At 36.8% G+C, this 13,862-nt stretch overlaps 1 protein-coding gene across 1 annotated transcript in view; it reads left to right on the top strand.

The window, feature by feature from the left end:
• The window catches only part of MRPS27 (mitochondrial ribosomal protein S27), a 44,261-nt gene that overhangs the window by 1,461 nt on the left and 28,938 nt on the right, over positions 1-13,862 (top strand). Inside the window, exons 2-4 of the mRNA XM_058864836.1 lie at positions 443-520; positions 5,972-6,042; positions 8,001-8,059. Of these exons, the coding sequence (XP_058720819.1) occupies positions 443-520; positions 5,972-6,042; positions 8,001-8,059 (208 nt within the window). The remainder of the gene's footprint in view (positions 1-442; positions 521-5,971; positions 6,043-8,000; positions 8,060-13,862) is intronic.

The following is a 13,862-nucleotide window of genomic DNA, read 5'->3' as shown; positions in this document are numbered from 1 at the left end:
TTCAGTGAGTCTGCAGTTCATAGGAGATGGAAGAGTGGAGATTATTAAAATGAAAGTATTTTCAGTTAGATGTACCTTTATAGGTGAAAATAATAACCATTCAGCAACAACAGAAAAGCCTGCTTGTTTGTAGATTTTTTTTTTTGTTGGGGAGTTTTCCTACATTTACGAATTTGCTATTTTCTTAAATACAGAGTTCAGGTTTGGAATTACTTGTTTCATACTGAAAAATTCAGGGAAAGCCTTTCGGTTTTAAATATTACAATGTAATAGCTGATCAACATATAAAGAATCTAAATTTTTACATTAGTAGCTACTGATATAAAGGCAGTTTAACGCATCCCACTTGGTAAATATGACAGAAAAAGGTGGTACCTTATAAAATGTTTGTTCAGAGCTGTGTAAGCAACCCAGATTACAGAGTGATTTCTCTCTTCATTAGGTCGAAGATCTCTTCTTTCCTCAGCCTATGTGGATAGCTCAAAATGGGAAAAGAGAAAAAAAGAGGATCACAGCCTAGGTGAGAAAAGTTTGTTTCTTGTCTCCACTTTGTCAAATTAATTGCAGCCTGAGCTTATTTTTGGTTACCTTACCATCTGTAAATCCTTCAAAATAAAAAAGGGTGCAAAACAAAATACTTCTGAGCTTCTATGTCAAAAATCGCCCAACATGTTAAAATTTTGTCTTATGTATTCAAAGCTGTAATGCAGAAAGAAGTTAGAATTTGCCTGTTTACTTAATGTTCAGTTTCTACAAGTTGATTTTTTTGTTTCACAAAATTCAATGACTGTTGCTGACTGATGTCTTCATTGTCATTGTTTTAATAGTACTACAGGGTGAAAAATAGCTATTGTATAAGTATTAGAGGGCAATCATATTTATAGACATTTTTTAAAGAGGAAATTTTCCCCAGGGTTTTTCAGTTTCTTCTTGAATTATAGATCTTTTTTGGAATGGGTGGGGAATAAAGCTAAACTTTATTTTCAATAAGTTATATGCTAAACTGTATCTGCACATGGTACTGAAATCTTCTGTGCAGATTTCATAGCTAAATTATTTGTCTGGATTACATTTGAAATGACATTCCACTCTCTTTTTGGTGACTATGTTAAATACGAGGCATCTTGCAAATCATTTTTCCATGCTAAAGATAGGTGGGTTTTTTTTTATGTTTTGTACCACAGGTGTTTTGGAGATGCCTTAATTCATAGTCTGTTTTCATTACTGGGTCCCTGAACTGTAGTTACTTGCAACACAGATTATGAGGCTGAAAGAAGAATCATCAGGTGAAATTCTGGGGCTTTTGTCAGGCAGGAGGACAGACAGAATGTCAGACTGATGTTTTTATGCACTAATTTGTTTCTTTTATTTGCCTATGAGCATTTAGGTGGGAATTGTCAACAAGTACTGTGCATGGATGAAAAACAGCCAGTGGGTCCTCATGTCTGCAGCTTGGATCCTGCAGAGACTGTTAATACTTTGTTGCACTTTGCTTTCAGTAGTGTGTAGTGTATTTTGGGCTGGAGCCGCAGATTTTTTGCCCTGGGATGCATTTGAACTAGTCACCTTCAGGTGGAGATTCTTATGTTGACAAACGTCATAGCCAATAGAAATCCACTGTAGAAAAAACGTGCTGGTGCTGGTACAATCCATGTTTGGCTTTCTCCAGGCCTCGCAAGACTTTCTGTTTGGCAGGCACAGTTCTTGCTGCTCCTCTGCTGATGGTCTTGAGCCAAAGCAGATGTCTATTCCATGATTTTCAAAGAACTGCTTTGCATTTTCATTTTGTGTTCACAGAAAAGAGAAAACAAGTTAACACTGTGTCAACTGTATTAGCATTTTCAGAGAGGAGACAGCCCTGCAGACCTCTGCTCTGTAGCTATTAATTGTATGGTTGCACATACAATCTTGTTTGTACTAACTGGTGGTCATGGCTAGAGTGAGCTCCTTGTGTTGAGGAAATGCTCTTTTATTTGTGTTTTTCAAACATTGTTTCAGAACTGTTGTTACACAAAACTATGTTGATGCTTTTAAAGGAAAAAGAAGTCTTTTTTGATTTAAAGTCAGTTCCATTTCTGTGCTGCAATGATGTGCTATCCCAGACACAAACTCATTTGCTGCATCCATGTAAGACATGCTTTATTGTCTTCTCTGTAACCTCATTTTAGAATCCAAGAATGAAAGAGTTTGGCAAACTTCACTACTGAAAAATGTATGGGAAAGAGCAAGACTGTGTTTTGTGTACTGAAATGCTTTTGTTCAAAAAGAGAGAAATTGAAAATGTGTTAATTTGGAATTTGAAGATTGCTTGTTGGTAGGAAGATACCTGCCTAGAAATAATTGGGATTCCACTTACTAAAAATGAAGTACGAAGGAAACCAGAATCCCAGGGGATGGCAGAATCCAGATGAGATGGGAAATTTCTTTTTTTTGTTAGAGAGATTCACAGTACCTAAATTGGCTCATCTGCAACACCAGGTGGCGGTGCTGCCCTTACAGACATGAATAATTTCCATTCAAAGCCTTGTTCAGTACAAACCTGTTGTTCTTTCCAGTCATGTGGAAATGGAGATAAATGTGGAGCAAATAAGTTTGTAAGGCAGAATACTTGCATTGGCCTTTAGATTTTAGTTGGGTCTCTAAAATAAAAGGTTTTTTTTATATAGCACCCATAGCCTGTGAATTAAGGTATTATCTCTGCCTAACACTCCCTGGACAGGTAAACTTTGCATCTCAGTTGTATTGTCATTTCCCACTACTGGATCAGAACTCTCTCTTGACTGCACCGCTTCTAAGAACACAAGGGTGTAAGTAGAATAAAAGTGATCTTATATGGTGGCCAAATGTGCCACTTATTGTTAATGTGCTACTTGCTGATGTGGCTACATTCTGTGGATACATACACACTGTGAATCAAACTGAAACTGTGATGATTTCCTAGGCTACCAAACTAGTATTAGAAGTCAAAACCACTGACTTGGGAGGTGAGGGTCAGTATTTTCCAAGTCATTGTCCTGAACTACCCTGTTGCAGGCAGCAAGGCGTTGAGTTTCTATGAACAAATGAAGATAAAAGTGAATGTGATATCTCATATACCAGTGTTATAGAGACTTCTGTGAAGTTACGGCCTGAAATTAAATCAACTAAGCTTATATTTATGTTTGTTTAGTTAATTTAATTAATTCTTGAAAATGCAGTAATACATTTTTAGAGAAATTAAATTCATGGAGTTAATCTTATAGAAATGTATTTTTAGGCAGTATATAAGAGAGATTGTATAGAGTAGTGGTTTTTTTTGATGAGTCAGATAACAGCATTTGCAGTATATATCTGTTAAAATGTACATAGAATTTTGATTTGGTCATTAAAGTATTGGTTTGGTTTATGGCTTGTAAGAACTCAGATTTTACCACCAACAATGCTAGGAGACTTGTGCATTCACAAGCTTGCATTCTAGTAATGATGCTTTAACTTAGAAGAAACATTAATTTTTATTATTGAATAGCAGTTTATGGAGCAAACTTGATTTACAAAAGGTAGCTGAATTATTACTAATTCTAAATTTGAGGAAAAAAAAGTCTGGTTTTAGGTGTTCTCCACAGAAAACAAGCTAGGAAATAATTACTCATTGTTATTAATTCCTGTAATACTGTTACTGCAGAAACAGCGACTTGTCTGAAAACAAAGCTAAATTTCCCATTATCTTCATTGTCTGCTATTCCTTTAGATTTATTTAGCCCTCATTTTGTTGTGACTCTCACAATGGAGATGATAGATAAGTGTTTAATGTTTATATGGAGTTCATAGGTAAATGCTTTCCATACTGTAGATCTGATGAAGAGTTTCAGCTTTGTAGACAGCAGTAAAGGCCAGTCATTAAAATTCTACGTGTGAAATCTCTCAGAGGATTCTGTTGTAAAATGGGTAACAGTTGTGATCTTGTATTTGTGGCATTGTATTAATTTGATTTATATTCTGCTAAAGTAGTCAGTGTTTCCTAGAGTGACCTCTTCATTTTCATGAGCACCTAGACAACAGAAATGCCAAGCTCAGGGCTTGAGTGTGGCCCAGAATAGTCATAGGGATCACCTTCTAGTTTCAGGAGGGTGATGCATAACAAAAACAGTTCTGGAATAGGTAAATCAACTCGAGTCTCAGGTCCACACTGATGTATCATCAAAGAGACGAGGTTTACTGATACGAAGTTTACTTCATTTAGGCAAGAACCTAGCTGCTGCTTTGATCTCGATGAGCTGAGTTGGTTGCAGCATCCCTTTTCTCTAACTTCTAGCGCTATTGGGAATGCTCCCTGTGCCTTTACCCATGTGCTTCATCATGACCATTGTGACTTCTGGAGACATTATGGGCAGTAAAAAGTCAAAGGCTCTTACAGGCACTTCTTGTAAGGATATTCCTGTATAACTTTCTTTACCATTAGAAAAGTGCATCTGTTGTTTTAGTGGTTACCTTGTATAGCATGGCCTTGATAGCCCACATCACCTCAGCATCTTACGCTGTCTTGTGTAGGAGCTTCTACTGGCCTTACTGACTTTGCCACAAACTTCTCTTTGCTTGCTTTCATGGTCATGAAAAGTTTGCCTTCCCTTAGCCAGAGGATAAATGCTCATTTTGTTTTTTGAAGACTTCTCAGGAGGAGAGTTGTTACATAAACAAGGAGTATTGCTATGTGGCAGACTATCATTTTACTGAAAACTTCATCCATGTACTGTAATTTGACAGATTACTTATAAGGTCAGAGTAGCAATGAATGCCATTTGTTCTGTTAAAACTGTACTTTCCAGTGTTCACTGTGGTACATGTGTTTTTAAAGTAATAAAATGTGATGTCACTTGTTTTGTTGACAGCATCCCTCAGAGATAGAGCATGTTACTGATGCAGAGCTCTTTCCTGCCCCTGACAACTTTGCACGAGTAAAAGGATGAGTCTGTTCTGATGTAGTGCTGCAGTTTCTGCTTACCTCACATTTCACTGACAGGTGTGGAGGCAGATTGACCTTTTTGGAAAATCGATTGTAAAATGAGCCAACCCATCAGCTTGCCTGGGATGGCCAGCCCACCATAGTGAGAGGCATCAAAGGAGTGACTCACAGAGTAACAGTTGCAAAGGAGGAAGGGAGTTCCAAATGTTACAGGGGGAACGTGTTAGATTTCTGGTCCTCAGGATGGAGGAGAATAGCAAGAAAGAGTATGACCAAAGTCTTTAAAGCTTATAGATTTGATATCATCCATTCATGGTCAAATAGATAACATTAAGCATATGTTGAGCAGCTTACTCTTTCTGGGTAATCTTTATTTTCCAGGAACAGTACAAAGGTAAAACTCCAAATTAAATTCATTTAAGCTCCGATTAATTCATTAAATGCAATGGCTGGCTACCTGTTCGACAGTCAGAAGTTGAAGTTCCTGCATGGTCAGATTAATATTGTTATATGACTGCTGGACCAGAATGCTATAAAGCTACTTAGTTACTGGCACAGTGCCCCACTTGATTAACAGGATTTCTTTGAATTGCTGTTTGTGACTGTAAGGTTTATCAGTATGGTACCACATGTTTCTGTGTCTCATTGTTTTACCATAAAATAAAAATCCATGCCTAAAGCACTGTCCAGAATAAGCTAGGCTTAAAAGCAAGTGGAAATTGTAAGGACATCTGCTAATTTTTTGTTTTAGATGATTTATATTAGTTATACTAATTTCATCCAGCACTTTAGAGAGTAGGTTTTCTTCTAGTAAATTAGGATCATCATGTTGAGAACTTTCTCGTGTTTCATTTTCTGTTAAAGTGTTCAACAATAATTGAAAGTACTGTTTTCATACAATTTTAAAATGGGGTGTTAATAACCCAGATTTTGATTTCATGGACATAGGTTCTGTTCTAGGTTACATGATAGCTCTGCAGATTCTCTTGTTGTATTAGTTGATTAAACATGTGCTTTTTCTGCTTTCTCCAGCTGACTTAGCCTACTTAATGGACAGAACCTATGAAAGAAAACTGCCTGTCAGCTCTTTGACAGTAGCTCGGGTAAGGAAATAAATCCGAATCATAAACTGGTAGAAGTGACTGTGGAATGCTTGTGTAGTCAAGTGAGCTGAGAGGCAATAAATGATACCACCTCTGTTAGAAGTTCCAGGATTGTAAATGTCTTGTTATCCTATTAAATTGCTGTGTAAAGATGTTTCATTGATACTTTGTACTCATTAGTTAGTACCCAGACCACAGGGTCTTCAAAACAGATTTTTTTTTAAAATCAGGCCTCACTGGCACTGGGTTATGTATTTCCCTAATATGTTTCTGTCATGCCTTCCTATGGTTTCTGTCTTTATGAGAGTTTTAAAACCTCCTCGGGCACTGTGTAAGAACCCAGCCTACTAAGGTAATGCATTGAATTAGTACACTATACTGTCTGTCTTCCTCCAGTTCCAGGCTTCTTCCAGAGTGAGGCAGAGGTGGACATATTTTGCTTTTATAGCTTTCTTTTGTTGCAGCAGACGGAGGCAGAGCAAATGCTGACATGGGTCAAGCAAAGCCATTATTTTTACTGGCATTAGTAACCAGTTCCATCCTCTGGATGGGTTAATCTGGAAAAGGGCAGCAAAAGCAGAGATATGTGTTTTTAAATTCCAAGTGTAAATGACTGTAATGAAGAAGGAGAATAAATACATCATTTGTTTAAAAAACAAAACAACAAACTAATATCAGTCTTCAAAATTATCCAGAGAAGATTAGTTATCTCAGTAATATCCCTGATTCGTAATATCACTAAATAGGATAATTTGCACCACCAACTGAGGAGTCACAGAATGCTTTGTTTGTTTACAAGAGGAAGCATTTATATGGATCAAGCATTCTTGACCATTGCTTCTGAGACAGTGTCCATGAGGGTGTTCCTCTCCTTTTTATGAATTAGATTTATTCCTTTCCTGCCTTGGGCTCACCTCCCTGGAGAAATGGCATTTTCAGATTGTTGAATAGCCCACTTTCCAATACCTGGAGCTAACATCAGATTATTATTTTCTGAAATGTAAAAAAAGCACACAGATGTGCTGTTGTAATGCTAAGAAGATGGGATCTCTAGGTATACAGCATGCAAAGAGAAGAAATGGGAGACCAAATACCAGTCAGCTGAAATTATTGTTTTTAGCTCAGGCCTAAGGTAAAGACAAGTACTGACTTTGAGAAGACATTTGTTTATTCTGAAGTAAGGGTATTATATTATAAAGATGCTGGAGTATTCCATCACCTTTTTGATTATGTTAGTAAAACATACAGGAAAACAGAATTCACTGTTACCATAAGACAAAGTCTGACTGAAAACTTGGCTTGTATTTAAGTAATTGGTAGCTCTGGGAGTTGTGTGAGAAGACAGGATTGTAAATGAGAGGACAGTTGAGCATGGGGAGGGATGATTTTTTTCTTACTATTATTTGTAAATATAGTGAAATACAAAATTTCTGTCCTTGTGCTTCTGAATATATAGTATGAATAGGTACAAAAGGCAAACTGTAGGGAAAAGAATATTTATTGGAAAAAGCAGTGAGACATGTCAAGACTCAAAATTGTGGCAAAAAATTTAAGTAACTGAATATATGCATAAAATAAAGGGTATGATTAAAGAGAAAAAGATTTAGAGGAACAGCAAAAATACAGGATATTTCCTGTAATATACAAAAATATATCCAAAATATATATAGGATATATCCTCCCTATATACAGGAGCTATAGGGATTTAATTCTCAGATGGCTTTCAAGATGCATAAAGTTTCACAGAATTAAGGAAGGGAGTTGTCTCAGTTTAAAAAGATTTGAGTTTTGGCAGTCTACAAGAAACCAGAATTAGGAGCAAGCAAAGATGTGAAGAATTACAGTACTGTCAGACATCTAAATATGCCAGACAAATGTATTTTGCCACTGCATTTTCTTCTAATATGCTTCATGTGAGTGTTCCCTTTTTAAGCTTTTATTTCTTATTTTTTAATCAGTTTGTTGACAACATTTCTTCACGAGAAGAAGTGGATCAAGCCGAATACTACCTTTACAAGTAAGCATCTTTTGCCCCCAGCACAAACTTTGAGTCACACGAGTAAATACCACAAAGTCTTGTCCTTTGAAGACAGGTGCTTTCCAGCTTCTTGGCTTTGGTTTCCCTCTTGCAAAGTATGCACACCTACTTGTCTTGCAATTCACAGTCAAAGGCTTTCTTGCCAACTTCTCCATGGTTATGTCTGCCCTTCTCTGGCGTTGTCTCCTGTCAAGTACGTTAATATGAGATACTGAACTAGCAGCCAGTGTAGCCTCCAGCTGTGGTTTATGTTAGAGATGCTGAAATTATAAGGAGTCATGTTTGTTCACAGTTTTTCCTTCTGATACTTTTTTTCTTCTCTGAGTCATTATTTGTCTTAATTTGCTAGGTGATATTTGGATGTCTAAGTGTGGGACTCAAGGAAACTTTTTTACTTAGAACACAGAAGAATGAAAATGGGCATCCTGTGGTAATGATCAAGTCAAGGCTGAATGAAATATAACATCCCCTTGTACTTTTATGTTTCCCAGATAAGTTGTGTAATTCACTTTATGCATGGGTTCTTAGGGTTTTCAGCAACTATTTTTGTGTTGATTGCAGTATACAGTCAGACAGGGTACGTGTAGTGTCTGACTGACCAGTAGTGTCAGTCTGAATGCTTGCTTGCTTCATGTCAGTACTTCTCAATATTGACTTCTAAGAGGGTAACAATTGTTGCTGATCACTAGAATAAATTAGTTCTTTAATGTCAATTGTGCACACATTTTGAAAACTAAGTTTTATGATGGAGACAGTAACATCATCCTGTTAATGTGCATGAGACAGCATCCTTACAAATAATATAAGGTTGTTATTTGTAAATAGTGATGATTTGGTTTTTTTAGTTAAGGTGTTTTCTGGATAGCTGGTTAAGTATATGCACAGTTTTAAATATGTGACTGCGTTGGACTTCAGATGTCCCTGATTCTGTGGTACTATTGGGACAGTATCCAAACCTTAGAACTTCAAGATGGAAACAATAGAAATGGGTTAATACAAGCAATATCCTGTAGTTTAAAAATAAAAGTGGGAAGAAGAATCTCTCACAGAGGTGAGCTTAGTGGAATTTCATTCCTTTTGATCAAGATTTCACTAGTCTTTGCAGAATCTGTGGTCAGAAATCAGTTTTCCTGCAACAGCAGAGATGAAAACAGAAGAAGGTAAAGCCAGTTTAATGCAAGCTCTCTCATACCTTTTAGTAACATTCTTGTATGCGTTATGTTATGCCACATGTCCTTAAGTCCTCCCTGATGGAGTCAAGCCCTCCTGGGTCAGGGATTCCAAGAAACCTTTGACTTCCCTGATATGCAGAGGAAAGTGGGGTAGTTTTAATTGCTAAGTCTCAAAATAGTACAGATAAAATCCAGATAGTGAGGTGTCTGTAATGTATTTTACAGGTTCTTTCTTCTTGAAAAAAGTTCAGAAATAGTGAAAAAAAGTTAGAAACATAAAAAATGATCCATTGTAAGAGAAAGAGAATATTATGGGGATTTCTGACATGTAAATATCCTTCATAGTCTTAATAAATGCCTGGTTAGTACCTCAGGTGAAAACACAGGATTACTATCCTTAAGAACATATTCTAGTAGAGAGAGCTACAGTTCAAAACCAATCATGATTATTTACTATTTTCCTAAGATAAAATTCCAGTATGGCTGGTGAGAGTATAGCTGTGTGCATATCAAGTATTATCATTTGTCATTCATAAAGATTTTAGTTGTCCATATGAAGAGAATAGAAAAGTATTGATGTGTCACGTGGCTTGTCAGACATGCTCTGGCTGGAATTTTTTTTTCTGTGTGTCCCTGTGATGCTGCTTTGTTTTGGTGTTGCAAAATGCTATCTTTTGGTGATATCAGTTTTCAAGGAGACTTCATTCCAGCATTGATCCATGAAACTATTCTCAAAATTGGCCTGTATGCAGGTAGTGAAACAGTGTAGAGGGGTCTGTAATTCATGTAAAAATCCTAGTTATAACAGCATTTTCTCTTTCAAGCGAAAATAAGTGTTCCAGCTTTGGGATACAGGAGATGTGGGTATTTGCAAGACCCTCTAGTTGGTCTTTATGTTTTACATTTGGCTGGAAGTAAAATTAAAGCCATTTTTATAAAGGTAGGTCTTTGCAGCTGTGAGGATGTTTGACAGAAAAATGTCCTGTATAAATGGCCACACCATGAAATGAGGGGAGTAGGGAGGGAAAATTAAGAAGCAGAGAAGCTTTGACAAGAAATCTCTCTTTTTCTGCCTTAATATGAAAGTTCCAAGTATGATTTTTCTTTTATTTAAGGAGATGAAACTTCTGAATAGGAGAAAGGCAGTATCAGAGAAAAACTGGTTTTATGTCTGTTTCTTATGTTTCGTGTCTTTTGAGGTATACAAGTCCATTACAAACAAATGTTGTGTGTACATGGCCTGATAAGTTGACTATATGTGCATTTGCCTGAACATAATTAATCAGAATGCTCCCAAAGTCCAGTGGTTTTCCCCTTAGCTGCTTGTAGAGTATAAAGAGGGGAATTTAGTGCCTCTCCCCAGTGTTTGGAGCCTCTGGCAACCTGAGGGGAAGGATAATAAGTTCCAAGGCCCCTACAAGGTTGGAAGTTGCTTATGGTACAAAAGGCAAACTGCCTGTGGGAAGAATCAGGGGGAAGTAATGGCATTTCCATGCTTTCAGTCTGGGGTTTTCCTGGAGATGGGAATGACAGCTCTTAAAATTGTTAACTTTGTAGATTAGAGCCTTTCCATCTATAGTGTGAGGCAGAACATCGTTTCAAAAAGTAGTATTCTGGAGCACTACCATAATGCATTTAGGATCCCAAATAAAATATATGTGCTATATTTAGACATGTTTCAATTTTCCATCCTTTTAAATCGGTGGATCTCCAGCCATATTGTCTCCACGGAGGATCTTGAGCTCTCAAGAATAGCTGTGTGGAAACTGCTATGCTACATTGTTGAACATGTCAGTAAGATGGTAAAGGCCAGTTTGAGGCATGATGTCATGTGCTTTCAGTGCTCCTCTTTTTGTTCTCTTCTGAATACCTCCCCCCCTCTGTTAACTGTCAGGCTTCTAAAAAATCTTTTCATCTCCTAGGATCCCAACAAAAATTCTCATCAGAATGCAGAGCACTTTGAGCCAGATCAAAGATCTGCAGTTCGCTGTACTTTGTCCTGTCTCACTGAGATGTCACTATTTCACACATCGGGGTGTTTTTCATATGATTGAAACATTAGCATAATGAAGAGAGGTTTTGTGATGAGGTAACTGCTGATTTTTTATGTAGGTTTTATGCGAACAAAGATTTTTCAATGAGTGTGAAAAGAATTGGTGAAGTTTTTTTTATGTTGAGATTCCTCAAGAGAATTTTTAATTGCATTAAACCTGTGACCCACCATGTAGAAAAAAGTATACACAGTGTCTGGAGAATGTGTGTTTGTATGTGCATGTCTGCAAATTCTTGCACAATCTGACTAGATCTTCCTATTACCTTTCTGTGATTGGCAATTTTTTTTTCAAAACAGAGATGTTTCTGCAGACTTCAAGATTTGTTAGCTGGGGTCCATAGCTGATACTTTGATAATTGCAAAACAAGACAATAGCAAATTATTAGAAGTTATTCTTAAATGTACTGTATTTTATAAAATCATAGAATTGTTTAGTTTGGATGGTAGTAAGTTACAGTTTTGAGGCCTGATTCCAGCCTTCAAATCACTTTGGGGCTGTGATCTCTATACATATTAAATTGTACTTTTCCCTAATAATACCTGTGTGTCATTGCTTAGGGCAACATCACATGCAAAGTAAGTTTCACCTGCACTCTCTATATTTGCATGTCTGTTCTGTGGGTGCAGGAATTGCACTTTTACTTTCATACCAGTCAAGCAGCTTAGTGTCTGAGAATGTAGTTACTCTAAAGTATAGTTTATAATAAATTTTTACAATGGACCAAAAATAAAATTATTTCTGAATGATATTTGCCTGGCATTCATTCTCACTAGTATGGTACTTCGTTTCTGTATGTAAATCTACAGAAATAATCAATACCATTAACCTGTTCTGGCACAAATAGAAGAGATGTAGACACAGTCCTATAACGTATTTAACTTTCTTTGAGATATTTTCATTCTCTTAAGGCTGTAGGTGAAATAGATATCATTTACTAATCAAATCTTCGTTTTCAATGCTTCCAGAGAAGTATATGAGTTGAAAAAAAGGTATAAAAATAAATGAGTCAGAAAAAGCTGCCTGGTATTCAAGATATGCAGCAGTTATATTTTGAAATGATACTGAGAAGTGGTGGAGGCATCTGAAGAGAAAAATACGCTTTATTGGCAGAATGGTATATTTTACCAGTTTGGACATCTGCCTAGGCTGAGTGTTCTAAAATAAGTTCATTTGCAAAAGATTTGGGCAGCTCTTCAGGAGGCAGGGGGGCACAAGGAAGGGAAACACCAGAGAGATTTACCTCATTAGAATATTTACTTATTTTCATGTGAATGACAGAAATACCAGTGTTTAGTGCTGTTCACTATGGTTGCCAGTGTGTGATGCTGCTTTATGTGAAGAAATATTGGTCACTATCCAAGCCAGTGCTGTCAGATGTAGGTTCTGGATGTAGAGACTTAACTGTGCTTCTGGCTCCACCATTCACTCATTTCTGCACAGAGGGGCACACGTTCTTACTTTCCCTCTCATCTTTCACAGTTTCTCTGTTGTGTTCCTCTTGTCCATGGTTTGTCACAGGCTGAACTGTTGGAATCTTTGGAAAAAAACATTAGTAACTATGTTTCAGAACCCAGAGCCAAATTTCAGCAAGCCTTGTCCTGTAACCACATCAAAATTTCAATGTGCTCAGTGTAACATGCTGTGAAGTATGGAAGAATCATCAATAAAGATAAAACATTGAAGAGCATTCAGAATGATCTTTATCTGTAATACATGCCTTTTTAGTCGTCTGCTTTTCATAGTTCATCTGTCCTTTTGTATATGTAGTTTTCTTTAAACTTGGCAGAAACTGGTCAAGAATTTTCTAGGCATGGCATGTAAAAGCACAAAAAGTTGGAAGGCTTTTCATTGATGCTAAATTTTTTGTGTGTGTGTGTTGCCAGTGCTAAAAGGATAAGCATTTGGATTTTAAAAGCTTTATATTTAAAACAAGAAGAAAAGAAGGATTCTTCTACAAGCAGAGTGCAATATCAGTATTGGGGGTAATCTGTCCTCCTACTCATCCACAATATTTCTGGAGTCAATAGAAAGACAAAGCCAGTCAGATTTAGGAATTGACAGAAATTACTTGGTCCACACTCCATATGGATACATCTTTCTTGCCAACAGCTCAAAGCTTTCTGTCTAGTAGCTTCTAATGGAAATTGTCTAAAGTACAGTGTGACCAGATCTCGACTTCATATGTTGAAGGAGAAGGGGCAGTTTTGTCTCAGAATTTGTCCCATACTCATCCTTAAAGGTCAATTGTGCTATATCCAGTGGCATTCCAGAAGTTGTTTTGTGAACCCTTGCATCATCAAAAAGCCTGTCAGGTAGCAGATCTTGTGTTATGTTTTGGAAATACTGAAAGTCCTGACAGAGATTAAATGCAGAAAAAAATGTAGAGAGCATTTGTATGTGCATTTGTATGAATGCAGATAGCCAGGACAGACTAAAACCTCTTATAAGCTTCAGAATTTAAAACAACCATGAAGATCCATTCCTTTGCTAGCTTTAGTGAATGACTAATATGACTAAAAATTGTAAAGATATACTGGAGAATTAACTCCATCTGGC

The sequence above is a fragment of the Poecile atricapillus genome, chromosome Z (assembly GCF_030490865.1).
Source record: "Poecile atricapillus isolate bPoeAtr1 chromosome Z, bPoeAtr1.hap1, whole genome shotgun sequence".
Taxonomy (NCBI): Eukaryota; Metazoa; Chordata; class Aves; order Passeriformes; family Paridae; genus Poecile; species Poecile atricapillus.
This window is presented reverse-complemented; position numbering and strand designations above follow the sequence as displayed.